Source organism: Eretmochelys imbricata, chromosome 12 (genome assembly GCF_965152235.1).
Source record: "Eretmochelys imbricata isolate rEreImb1 chromosome 12, rEreImb1.hap1, whole genome shotgun sequence".
Lineage (NCBI taxonomy): Eukaryota > Metazoa > Chordata > Testudines > Cheloniidae > Eretmochelys > Eretmochelys imbricata.
In genome coordinates, this window is record NC_135583.1 from 16624526 (window position 1) to 16638015 (window position 13490).

Consider the following 13490-nt stretch of genomic DNA (forward strand, 5'->3'; position numbering starts at 1 on the left):
ACACCGCTCTAGAAAGACATTGTATATTGTAATCATGTAAATCCAAGCTAGGTTTGCCTGAAACTTGAAATACCTCATCAAAATCAGCAATGATTTCGTTCAGCAGCCGCAAGCACTCCAGTCCCTCTTTATTGACATCACATTCGGTATAAAACACCTTAAAATCAGGTACTGATGCAAACATGACACACACACAGTCATAAGACTGATGGTACCAATCCTGTTGGAAAGCAATAGTAATTTCACAGGTTTCAGAGTAGCAGCCATGTTAGTCTATATCCACAGAAAGAAAAGGAGGACTTGTGGCACCTTAGAGACTAAAATTTATTTGAGCATAAGCTTTCGTGAGCTACAGCTCACGTCATCAGATGCAGCTGTAGCTCACGAAAGTTTATGCTCAAATAAATTTGTTAGTCTCTAAGGTGTCACAAGTAATTTCACAGTTACCCTGTAACCCCACAGTGTGTAACCAAAATTGCATTCAGATTTTAGTACCTTTAAATACAACTATGACTAGAAATGAACCAAGCTAAGCCACTGGAACTCAGCAAAATTAACAAGAGGACCATATTTTCCTATTTTTAGAAAAATCAGAATTTTAAGTGCTGAGAATTGAAATCCAGTCAGATACCCCCAACTGCATTCTGCACAGTGATTGCCCTCTCTGCTACAATAGCTCCAATCCTGCCAGCTCAGTCAATCCAGTGACTCACTATGGAGGTGTTGGCAGAGTGAGGTGCAGGGTCTAAGAAGCGTCGCTATCATTTGCCATCAGGGTGCTGCCAAGTGGATGCTGTCTGCCCCTCAGCTAGCTCCTTATAGGAATTAAATGAATCAGCTCTGTCAAATGGGGTCTTTGGGAGTCCTAACGTCACTTCTGAACCAATTATCAGTGCCAAAGCCAATGATAATTTCTGATGTGGATTTCCATGCCCCACTCCTGCCAGTGCTAAAAGCAAAGCATTCATTTAAACTGAAGTCCTCTTAATGCCATGGGGGTAGCAGCTCCTTGGGCTTGGGAAGGCCATGGGATTCTCGTATTGTGAGCCAAGAAGAGGGAGGAACAGAGGAAGCAAGCAGTAGCTTGTAACCCATTCATGGGCGGTGAGGTGCCATTCTCACAGGAGTCTCATTTATCATCCTTCCTACGAGTACAGTAGATTAAATATACCTCATTTAATTTGTCACCAATGAAATGAGCAGCAACATGTGCCGGAAGAACATTTTCCAGCAAGAGCCTGTTTACGTTCTCCATGGTTTCAAATTGTTCATGTTCTTTTTTAAATTTATTCTTCCACAAGCAATCTAGTCGACAGCAATACTCAATCTGCAAACAAGAATTTATACAGTAAAATAAACCCGCAGAGCTCTGAGGTAAGAGTTTACAGGTTTCAAATCAAGTGCAAAAGTGACAGCCAAGTTTTGTCAGGACACTTCGGACCCAAATGGCCACTGAAATTGTCACTAAAACCTGCACAAGCACCTGTTTGTGAAAACAGAAGTCACATCTTCACAAGCCAACAGCAATTTGTGCATGCAACTCAACTGGCATCAGATGTACACTAGTCCAATTTGCACATAGAATCAGAGGACTGGAAGGGACCTCGAGAGGTCACCTAGTCCAGTCCCCTGTGCTCATGGCCGGATTAAATATTATCTAGACCATCCCTGACAGGTGTTTGTCCAACCTGCACTTAAAAATCTCCAATGATGGAGATTCCACAACTTCCCTAAGCAATTTATTCTAGTGCTTTACCACCCTGACAGATGGGAAGATTTTCCTAATGTTCAACCTAAACCTCCCTTGCTGCAATTTAAGCCCACTGCTTCTTGTCCTTATGATGTTACACTCAATAGCCTTTACGCAAATATCCTTATGATACATCTCCGTTATGTCATATCTGTATTTTATGCAAGATGACTCATGTAAGATATCATTGGAAAAGTTATGATTTACTGAATGGGATTATCCAATTTGTATGCATGTACCATTTCTGTATCTAAAGTTAGGAATATGGACTAGGTAACAATTACAACTGGGTGTGTATTTGGAAGACACCCACCAGATGACGGGCCACCAGATTTGATGGGCCATTAGGAAGGAACAACAAGACTTTGAAGATACTAATCTCTCCCCCTCCTGGGAGGCATCCTGGGACATAACTGTGACACTACTAGGTCAGGTGGTCTTGTCACTTGATACTAAACATTATCTAAATCATTGTAAAGCACATCTGAATTTTTTTCATTATAATTCAATTTAATAATTATAGTTCAATTAGTTGAAGAAATATATTTATTTTGAATATTGCAGAGTCCCAAACCACCCTGCCAGAAGGGTGGAAGATGATTTATAAATACAATTAAAAGTGACTAGACAATGTAGATTCTGGGTGCCCAATTTTGTGAGTGCAATATCAGAAGCCACTTTTAAAAGTTTGTCTCTTCAGAGTTAGAATCCAAAATATTGAAAAATGTGTAAAAATCTTTCCCTCCTTTCCCAAACACTATAAAAATGATTTTTTGGTGTCTAGGACTAACTACAGAGATAGAAAAGAGATGTCTTTTATTTAACTCAATTATCATTGAGTGAAAAGGACTGTGGGGTTTTTGTTTTGTTTTTTTTTTTTTATCCATACCTGTCTTGAAAATAGGATCAGAGTTACGTAAAACAGAGCCAGGTATAAGTTAGTCATCAGTATTGGATCTTTCATGAAAAGCCTGGAATACAGAAAAGCAACATACAATTGGCGTTTTGAATATTTTGGAATCTCTGGATGTTTCGAAACAGAACCCCCTTGTGTTCCAAAGTACTCTTTAACAGAAATAACACAAGTGACAGTCCCCCAATTTTAACATAGCCCCTCTGCTTATGGGTCCTGTCTACATAGCTATTCGCCTGCATCTTAATGGGGCTTTTCAATCATATTGAGCTAACACATTTGAAAATCACACCCGTTTTTGCCCAGCAAGACCTAACCACAGAGGCTTAAAGTAGGAAACAGCTTCCTTGCTTGTGATGGGCAAAGAGACTAAGAGCTTCTCTACAAGAAAACTGGAACTGAAATCAATCAATCAATCAGTCTGCTGTAGTTCACACCTTTAGATATTTCAGTGCAGGTCTGAGTGGACACACTTATTTTGGAATAAGGGTATTCCATGTCACACTTCCCATCCACTCACAGATTCTCACTGAAATAACTAAGTGTGAATTCACAAAAAGAAAAGGAGTACTTGTGGCACCTTGGAGACTAACCAATTTATTTGAGCATGAGCTTTCGTGAGCTACAGCTCACTTCATCGGATGTGAATTACAAGTGTGAATTACAAGTGGTTTAGTTATTTTGGTTCCAGTTTGTGTGTTAGACCAGCCTGAAGTCTCAGCACACTCAAGCTATCTTTTGGCTTGATCCCACAGCTCAGATAACTGCCACGCTATGAAACAACTGTGAGATTGTACCCAGAAGATTTGCAAATGAGCACACCAGTGGTACCCGCAATTTATGATACACGCAATTCATTTTATGGCTTTGCCCTGTTCAGTTAGACTGGAGGAGTTAAATGTTTGGTTTTTAAAAGTATTTGGAATCAGGAAAGTAATTTAACAACAGTTAACTGTTGTGCTGATAAAAGTGGTATGATTAGCATTGCTTTGGCAAACACACGTTCTCCACAAATACTCATTCCCCATCAGCTCCGGACGAATATTGAATATTCCATGAATATAAATGTCCTACCATTTTCATGTACAATATAGACAAAGTGCCCTAGACTTTGCCACGCCATTCTTTCCCTATGGAAAGTGGAGTACAAAGTAACACACATCTTAGGGTTATTACATTGTGAAGTTTATTTTTAAAGACTATTTTAAAATGTGTGAAATGAGCAGCTATAGTAAGCTCACTTAAAAACCAGCTAAAGCAGATCTATTGGCTGAATAACTCAGTATTATGGAGAATACCGCAGTTTTATGGAGGAGAACAGTCTTCTTCATAGTTATAGGTTGAGGCCAGCTTCCCTTTATAAGCTCAGTTTTCAAACTCCCCTCTAAAATCTCCAAAATGAAACCAGTCTCCCAGAGATTTCACGTCCCACATCTCAACTCATGCATGGTACAATTTGTATGGGAAGTCTGGTAAAATAATTTTTTTCTAAGATTATGATGTATAAAAAAATGTCCTAATGGCTTCTGGCTCAAAGTGTTGCAGTACCTCAAAATTCCAATGAAAGTGAAGGAATCTACCAACCCTTTTCCCAGAGATTTATTGTCCATTACTGGGGACTTCGGAGCATACCTTTGAGTGGGATCGCTGTAATTGGAGCAGCCTGCACTCAAGCTGTGATGGGTATTAAAGATGATGATGTACACAGTAACAGCGATGGACAGAAGGAAAACTTTGAGTTCGAAGCTCATCCGAAGGAATACAGAGCAAGCAATAAACCCTAATATGCAGCAATAAGTATAATACTGTAACAGAAGAAGTTAATGAGATGCTGAATAATTCACACTCTTAGGACAAAGTATATTTTACTGCTTGTAAGGCTAGGAATTTCATGGCTATCATAATTTAGATCAAGTAAAGAATTAAAGCAGTTGTCAGATATAATCTGTTTTTTAGAAAAATCTACTAAAACACAGAATTTAGGCTTTTACCAATTTACCCTTTGATTTATCCAACATAAAACATCATTATATAAAAACCAGTTAAGCAACACCTGGTACAAATGAAAGCGAAGCGCTTTTGACAAGAGGCTTTGTTTTCTATAACTTATTAGTTTTAAAAATGGATTTCTATTAATGTTTTGAATATCAAGACTAATTTAGAGAGACAATGTAGTCTAGTGACTTAAGCACAAGGCTGGGAACCAGGAACTTCAGGATACAACTACACTATAAAAAACACCCCACAGCAGTGAGTCTCAGAGCCTGGGTCAACTGACTCTATCTTGTGCTTTGGAGCTAAAAGTAGCATTTTAGACATTGCCATTTGGGCAGAAGCCTGGGCTCCAAAACTGAGCAAGGCATTGGGTCTCAGAGCACAGGCTCCAGCCTGAGCAAGTACATCTCCACTGCTATTGCTAGCCCCATAGCAGGAGCCTCACAAACCTGATTCAGCTGACCCAGGTTCTGAGACTCACTGCGGTGTGGGGTTTGTGCAATGCAGAGGTACTCTCAGAGTTCTAATCTGATTTTTGACAGTGACTCCCTTTGCTACCTTGGGCAAGTCACAGTCTCTCAGTGTCTCAGTTTCCTCATCTGTGAAATAAAGATACTACCTCTACTTATTTACCTACTTGCTGGGGGCTTAATTAACGTTGTAAAGAATTTTGATGACTTGATCCAAAACCCAGTGAAGTCAATAGAAAAACTCCCATTCACTGCAGTGGGCCTTAGAGCAGACTTTAGGCAAATCCTAAGTATTCTTTCACTTTCAAAATATTTACCAGTTTTACAATCACATTCTTTGTTTCTTTTGAGTATAAAAGAAAAAAATATGTACAAGGCACTGAACAAATTACTAAGAGCTTTGTACCGTAACGGTGATAACAGTGCAGGTATAACAAAGATACAGGGGCAGATCAATAGAGCTATCACAATTTACACCAACTGAGGATCTGCTCACTAGCATGTGATTACTGATTGGGCCAAACGTGTCCCCTTAAAAGACCTTGGGCCTGATTTTCGTAGATTCAGAGGCCAGAAGGGACCATTGTGATCATCTTGTCTGACCGTCTGTATAACACAGGCCACGGAACTAACTCAAAATAATTCCTAAAGCAGATCGTTTTTAGAGCAACATCCCATCTTGATTTTAAAACGGTCAGTGATAGAGAATCCACCACAATGCTTGGTAAATTGTTACAGTGGAGAATTACCCTAACTGACAATAATGTACACCTTATTTCCAGTCTGGATTTGTCCAGCTTCAATTTCCAGCCTTTGGACTGTGTTATACCTTTCTCTCCTAGATTGAAGACCATTCGTAAATGATTTGTTCCCCGGGTAGATACTTACAGACTGTAATCAAGTCACCTTTCTTTTTGTTCAGCTAAACAGATTGAGCTCTTTGAGAATACCGCGTTCCAGCAGCAGTCGCATCAGTGCCAATACAGAAGTAAAATAACCTTTCTACTCCTACTTGAGATTCCCCTGTTTATGCATCCCAGGATCACATTTTCAAAGGTGCTGAGCGCTCAAAGTTTCCATTAGGCCTTTAAGAGTGAAATTCACTATAGGTATGTCAACACGGCAGCAGGGAAAGTACTTCTCCGTGCAGGAAGACAGACACATGCCAGCTCTGCTTGAGCCAGCATGCGAAGAGTAGCAGCGTAGCTGGGGGTAAGCTAGGTGCCCAGTATGTACCAGGGGCTCTTGACTGGTTTGTACTCTGGCAGCACCTTCCCAGCTGCAGTGTAGACACACCATATATGCAAGAGGTCAGTGCATATCCATGTACCATTTAAACCCTTTCCCAGGATGCTACCAGGATACCCAAATACACTTTGCAGTGCAATAAATGAGCCTAAATCAATATTTCAGTTATACCCACCATTTGTGTTCTTACTACTTTTCTCAAATGCCAGCTTTGCTTTTCTAAAGTCTGAAATTTCCAGAAAGAGAAGCTATAAAAGCATCTTCTTTAGATTCTACCTAATGCAGGCAAAAAGTATGATCGATCATAGACAGGACAGCTGGATTTGCAGAGGTGAAGCTTTGTGCACTCAATAATTAAAAAGCTATATTCTTAAAGAGCAAGGGGAAGATACCAAGCACCTGCTAGCTGTCAATATTAAACCCAGCATTTGAGAGGTGTGTGTTTTAATCTTGGAAGAAAACAGGTGTTCTACTCACCGGCAAGGTGACATTCTTAATACAGGATCCAGTAGAGTTCACAGTTGTACTTTTTTCAGTAGCCTGATTCACAGGCAAGAAAGAATGGAAAAGTTGATTAGCAGCAGAATGGGATGTGCCCCGTACACAAACAGCACATCATTAGAGCGATGAGGGCTTGCACAAAAAGGTCATGTCAGAACTTGCAGCATATGTTTCAAAAATGGACCTAGCTCAGAGCTGGGCCACCAAGTGATAAAACTTATTCATGACCATTTTGGTGACTCTTCAATAGACTTTCATTTCTGAACATTAAGTGCCAAAAGCTGAATACAATGCCCCTGAAATCAATAAACAGACTCCGTTTGGAGGTCAATGGGAATTGGGTCAGTTCTTAAGTAAGTGCTAACTATTCTTTAAAATATTTCCCACCTTTAAAGCACATTCTTGTCTGTTTGGGCTATAAATTGAAAAAATCTACAAGACTAAACAAAAGTCCCTCGGGGGGAGGGATAGTTCAGTAGGTTGTGAGTTCAATCCTTGAGGGGGCCATTTAGGGATCTGGGGCAAAAATTTGGGATTGGTCCTGCTTCGAGCAGGGGGTTGGACTAGATGACCTCCTGAGGTCCCTTCCAACCCTGATATTCTATGATTCTGTGAAAAAACTAAATTGCCCAATAGGATTCTATGTAAAGTTTAACAGATAGTAATAGTACACTCTGTTGTACTGTATCAAACTGGTCCCCTAAGAACACCTGAATTTCAAAAGGTGGTGAATGCCCACAACTAACGACTTCAACTGGCGTCAGGAGTGCTCTACACTTCTGGTAGTTCCAGAAAGATGAACTACAAAACCGTCCCTTGTAATGCAGGGAATTACATCTGTCAGAGCGAGCAGCTAGAAATGCTTACTGACAGGAGTTAACCTTTGTGTTGTCAATCATTAAAAGCTCTATTTTCATAAAGGGAAGGGAAGTTACAGAGAACCTGCTAGCTGTCAATATTACACAGAGCATTCCAGGTCTCTGTTTTTATCTAGGAAATGGAAGTGGTGCTCTACTCACCACGAAGGTGACAACCTCATCACTTGATCCAGTTGCGTTTATGGATCTACTTTTTTCAGCAGGCTGATTCATTGCCAAGAAAGAATATAAAAGCTGATTAGTGGGCGGAGGCGGGAAAGTGGGGAGACGGTCATTTGTTACAAATAATAGCACCAGCACCCTGGGGCCCTGGTCTGATTGCCCTCTGGGCCCTACTGTACCATAAATGTTACATATCAAATATCAATGAGGATGCCCTGTACACACGTGGCACACCGTCAAAGTGATCTGGGGTTGCAAGAAAAGGTCATGTCAAAACTTGACACATATTTTTCAAAAGTGAACCTGTTTTCAGAGCTGGGTGACCAAGCGAGAAAAGTTATTAATGAATATTTTGGTGACTTCTAAACAGGTTTTTGCTTTTCAGTTTTATGGGCCGAAAGTCCAATACAACGTGTGCACTGAAGTCAATAAAAAGACTCGCTTCGGATTTCAATGAGAATTGAATCAGACCCTAAATCCTGTAGTCCTTACTTAAGCTGAACTCCCACAATGGGAGTAACGACTGAGTAAACACTCCTGAATAGGACCATCAATATACCATAATGGCTTTTTTTAAAACAGGCTCCGATTCATATGTTCCTTGAGTTTCCCCCTCAGTGACCTTAGCTAGTAAAATGAAGACGTGCTGTATTGCCTCTACTTCATAAAACCACTACCCACTCATGCCAAATAATTTAGTGTTTTAAAAAAGCTGCAGTTCTCTTACAACAATAGTAATTATAACCAGCCGATACTATAAACTGGCAGCCTGAAACAAAGAGAATGTGATGTGATATATGGATTTCTGGTTCTACAAATTGTTTGGGTGTCTTTCCTCAGCATGCTGCTCTGCTCAACATACATCAGTTCAATGTTAAAAGCAAGTAGTGAAGAGTTAAACATCAGAAAACAGGGCCAAGAACATGGTAGATAGGAGAGGTGGGGTGGTCAAGTCTGCAAAGGTTATAAAAGAAAAGAAATGCATAGAATGAAGAAAAATGCAAGTACTTACCAAATTAAAAATGGCTATCATCAGCAACGCACCTATAGTGATGACTGCTAAAGGGAGTCTCACTAGAGGCATTGTTTCTACCTTATCCGAAATAGCACGAAGGTGGCGCATAGAAGGCCATTGTTCTGAGCAGCATTTCTGTAAAGGAAACAAGTTTGTTTTAACAAGATGCATTACATATAGGCTTTAGTGTGCCAAGAGTCGTAATTCTAGATACAAGAAAAAACATTTTGTCCATTGCACACACAAAAGTCTCATTACAGTATTAAACAATCACCAGAGCACAACAAGAAAATATTATCTCTGTTTTAAACAGAGAAGTGTTGTTCTCTAATGGTTAGAGCAAGAGACAGAGAGCCAAGACACTAGGGTTGTATTCCCAGCTCTAGAACTGACTCTGAAAGACACTGGACAAAAATCACCACTGTGCCTCAGTTTCCCCATTAATAAAATGGAGATAAATACTTTCTTATTCCACTTGGGATGTTTTCTGTGACTCAGTTAATTTATGTTTTCAAAACAGCCTGATGTCACCTAATGAAACATGCTAGAGAAATTATTATTAAAATGTTTACACTAAAATTTGCTAGTTTTAAGTATAAAAGAAAAATTAACAACTTAAAAGGAGACCAAATAAAATAAACCAATCATACACCAAACACACCCCAGACCGGCACTTCCTATTATGGAAAAAAAATCTCTTTGCTAACACATACATCTATGCAGAATGCAAACATTATGCCAATGTAGCAAAAGCTTCTTATTCTGGGATACTGAATCCAAACTGTCCTTTTGTAGTACTCGGCTGCCAAAATCAAGCCTAATGCAATGTTGGTTATGGATTTCTTCCTTTTTCTTCCCTCCTGTGGCTCAGCAGAATATATAATACAACATGTGCAATTCAAGAAGGGTCTGCTACTTAATCCTGTAACAAAATTACCATTCATGTATCAGGGTGCAGTGAATGCAGTATTTTGGCCTAAGGGTTTGTCTACACTGAAATTAGACACTTGTGGCTGGCCTGTGCTAGCTGACTGGGGCTCGCAGGGCTCAGCTAAGTGGCCGATTAACTGTGATGCAGACGTTCAGGCTCAGGCAGCAGTCCAAGCTCTGGGACTCTCCCACATCACAGGGTCCTAGATCCCAGACTCCAGCCCGAGCTCAAAGGTCTATACACTGTAATTAAACAGCCCTATAGCCCAAGCCCTGCAAACCTGAGTCAACTGGGACTGGCCAGCCACAGGTTTTAGTTGCAGTGTAGACATACCCTAACTGGCTTAGGCCCTGGGTACCTAAGAGACCCATCTCTTTCCACATCTGTTTTCATGGTAGCTGAGATCTGCCATGCTGGGAGTGGCTGATGGCAGGAAATTCTCAAAGCTTTAAAATTCACTTCCTTCCTTGGTCCACCACAGCCAAGTTTAGTGACCTTATGGACACACAGTAATGCTCCCCTGTTCTCCCAGGCATTTCCAAATCAGAGAGCTGATTTGGGGGTGGGTGATGGGGAGGCTGGACTGGAGGATGTTGTCTCTTTTTGTACATCATAGGACTTGCACTCTGTTTTTGTGCAGCCAGTTTTAATTTGATTAAAAACACTGTTTGCATACATTTGGTAATGTACCTGTGCACCACAACACAGTCAATTCAAATACTAGTCATTTTACTTTCTAGAATTCTTGGTTTACTTAGGTCCAACTTTAAGAGCGTTACCCTTCAGCCAGCTATGGAATCACCACCTTTACAACATGCATGAATTTGCATTTTTCTTATTTGCTTATGAATTCTTATAGTCAATCAAGTCCTAAAATCAATATGCACTCAAAACTCCCTTTCACTTGAATGTCAGTTTCAGCACAGAAAACTACAGGATCCATACCCAGGATTACCACTACATAGGGTAAAAACCCCAGAAAATATGACTGCAAGAACAGAAAGGACTTTTTAAAAATCCAGTTAAAAGTGTGTTTACAGCTGTATAACAGCATGTAAGAATTATGATCAGAATTTTCAAATGCGGGTGCTGGACATTCAGTCCCTAAATCTATATTTTAGGCACCTAATATGAATGTCCTCACTGTGGGAAGTGCTGAGTATCTGTAACCCTTACGAAAGTTCAGCACCTCTAAAAAACAGGTAATTTATATTTAGATGCCAAACTTTAGCCATCCACTTTTGAAAATGTTGGCCTATGTTTTTACTTACCAGGCATTTATCAGCAAAACACACACACAAAATAAGCACAATTATGACTGCTACAACTCCAAATGAAAGTCCTAGTTTTGCGGTTCTAAATCAGAGAGAGGAGAACAAAGTTAAATGGAAGTGTTATGCATATTGTCATAGTCAAATTGCAACTAACCAAGCAACACTCACTAATGCAGTTTCCCATAACTAAAATAAATATTGTTGCTGTTCTTTTGGCATTACATGATCATGAGAAAGGGCCTTCCGTGGACGTTTATTGCCCTCTCTTGGCAAAGATTCACTTTCAGGTGTTCCACTCTCTCATTCAAATCATGTGCTATTACCCCATGGATAAACCACACCACCATCATTAGTGTCACAGCAGAGAAAAACAGATACGGCAGAAAATTTAAAATACCAGGGAAAGTCAGCTGTCTCCAAGCTGTGACAAAGAGTCATTTAACAAATCTTCTCTGGCCTTAGAATCAGATTAAGCAACTATATTATAATGGTATCCACGATCGGATAGGAATACTAGAGCTAATATTACTAACCTAATTCATAATCCTGACATTATCATTACAAGAAATATTTGTGGTGAGAGTTTCCTTAGTGCTCCACAGCCAATTACACGTGTCTTGCCCTTCTCCCCCATCATCCAGACTCTCACCAAATCTGGTCTTCCTCCTCCAGGCATCTCTGAAGGTGTCTCCATCCTGACTGCTTAAATCTTTGTCAAAATTTGGGCCATCTCTACTGATCTACTGCGTCTTCTCTAGCCTCCGCAAATCTTATCACCAGTCTACACAAGATGCCACTGCTACAACTAATTTCTTCTAATGAATACAACAATAAGAACGTCTAGTAGTTTCCCAATGTGAATGTACAGTAGTCCCTGAAGATTACACTGTATCATTGAGCTAGTCACTTACATAATCAAACGCCTTCATTGATTTTCTCTTTCCTTCCACATCAGATTCAGGCTTCAAACCCTCCTAAACTGCCTAACCCTACTCTCCTTTGTTCATCCTCAGTCATTAAGGTGATGATCAGAAAAACAATCTAAAATGCACTTCTTTACTTAATAGATCTTCTCTCTCTGTATACTGAGCACAGCTAAAACACACTGCTAAGGAAACACTGTGCACTTAGGTTAATGCAGCTGTCCTGGCTCAGGTGCAAAACTACCTATGAATGCACTATACTAACAAAGAGCATGTCACAATTAAGAATGAATATGTATTTGTGTATGTAACTTATTAGGCCAAGTCTACACTAAAAAGTTAGATCAACCCAGCCACATCATGCAGGGATATGAGAAATCCACATCCTGAGAGATGTACGTAAACCTATCAAACCCGCGGCATAGACAGCTCCAGGTTTATGGAAGAATTCTTTCATTGACCTAGCTCAGGGAGGCAGATTAACTACAGTAACAGTAGAACCCCTCCCGTCACAGTAGTGCATGTCTACACTGAAGCACTACTATAGCGGTTTAAGTGTAGACAGCCTTAGCTTCAGCCCTTCAGGATGATCTGTAAGAGCTAAAGGTGTTGCTCACATGCAAGCAATGTTTTATCCAGAGAATCCATTTAAAATGTAAAGAAATGCAAAACACCACACACTTACGTTGGCATGACAAACATCTGTATCACAAATATACAGAGCAACACAATACCGGCACAGACAAAGTAACTCCTCAGTCTGGGGATGGGGATGGTGCGATACTGAAACAAAGATTGTAATCATTTAATAAGGATAATTCTAGAGTTAGTTTTTGTAATCTACTACTTGTATTTTTTAATTCTACCACAAAAGTATCTTTGCACCATACTATTAAGCAAAGAATGTGAAGAGAAACCAATCAACCAGATAAAATGTACAGTTAGGCATCACTGAAGAAAAAGACCCCAGTCCAAAAGAATCAGTTTCTAACCAGCTGGGGACACCTAACAAGGTGCAGTAACTGCACAACGGATCTGTACACAACATGTAAATCAGCACAGCTTCCAAACTAACACTTACTATAAGAGTTGATTATATGACTATTTATATTATCATAGTGATTGGGGGCCCCGTCCTATGTGAGTAGATTAATACACACACAGTGAAATCTGTTTTGAACTACCACACAAGATACCAGAAGAAAAACTTTTAGGAGAAGTTCATTTAACTGAATGCTACCCAAAACTGAACTGAAACCTTGAGGACACTGACAGCAGCCTCAAACTGAGAAGGCTCTTGATGCAAGTTTTACTATATATACACATATGCCTCATGAATGTGTCCATATGCGTCAATCACTCTGGGTTTAACCAGGGCTCTCCTCGGACTGGAGTGGTTCAGTGAAGGCTCTTCTTTTTCGGGGGTACGG

The 13490-nt window shown here is 40.0% G+C and overlaps 1 protein-coding gene across 3 annotated transcripts in view; it reads right to left on the bottom strand.

The window, feature by feature from the left end:
* Positions 1–13490, bottom strand: part of ADCY7 (adenylate cyclase 7) — a 119718-nt gene that overhangs the window by 6158 nt on the left and 100070 nt on the right. For 2 of the 3 annotated variants that reach the window (XM_077831519.1, XM_077831521.1), the window contains 9 exons: positions 12746–12843; positions 11135–11219; positions 8930–9067; positions 7897–7959; positions 6854–6916; positions 4296–4468; positions 2640–2721; positions 1172–1327; positions 74–220 (listed from right to left, as the gene is read on the bottom strand). In XM_077831519.1, the coding sequence (XP_077687645.1) occupies positions 74–220; positions 1172–1327; positions 2640–2721; positions 4296–4468; positions 6854–6916; positions 7897–7959; positions 8930–9067; positions 11135–11219; positions 12746–12843 (1005 nt within the window). The remainder of the gene's footprint in view (positions 1–73; positions 221–1171; positions 1328–2639; positions 2722–4295; positions 4469–6853; positions 6917–7896; positions 7960–8929; positions 9068–11134; positions 11220–12745; positions 12844–13490) is intronic. The other variant, XM_077831520.1, reaches the window with a different exon arrangement.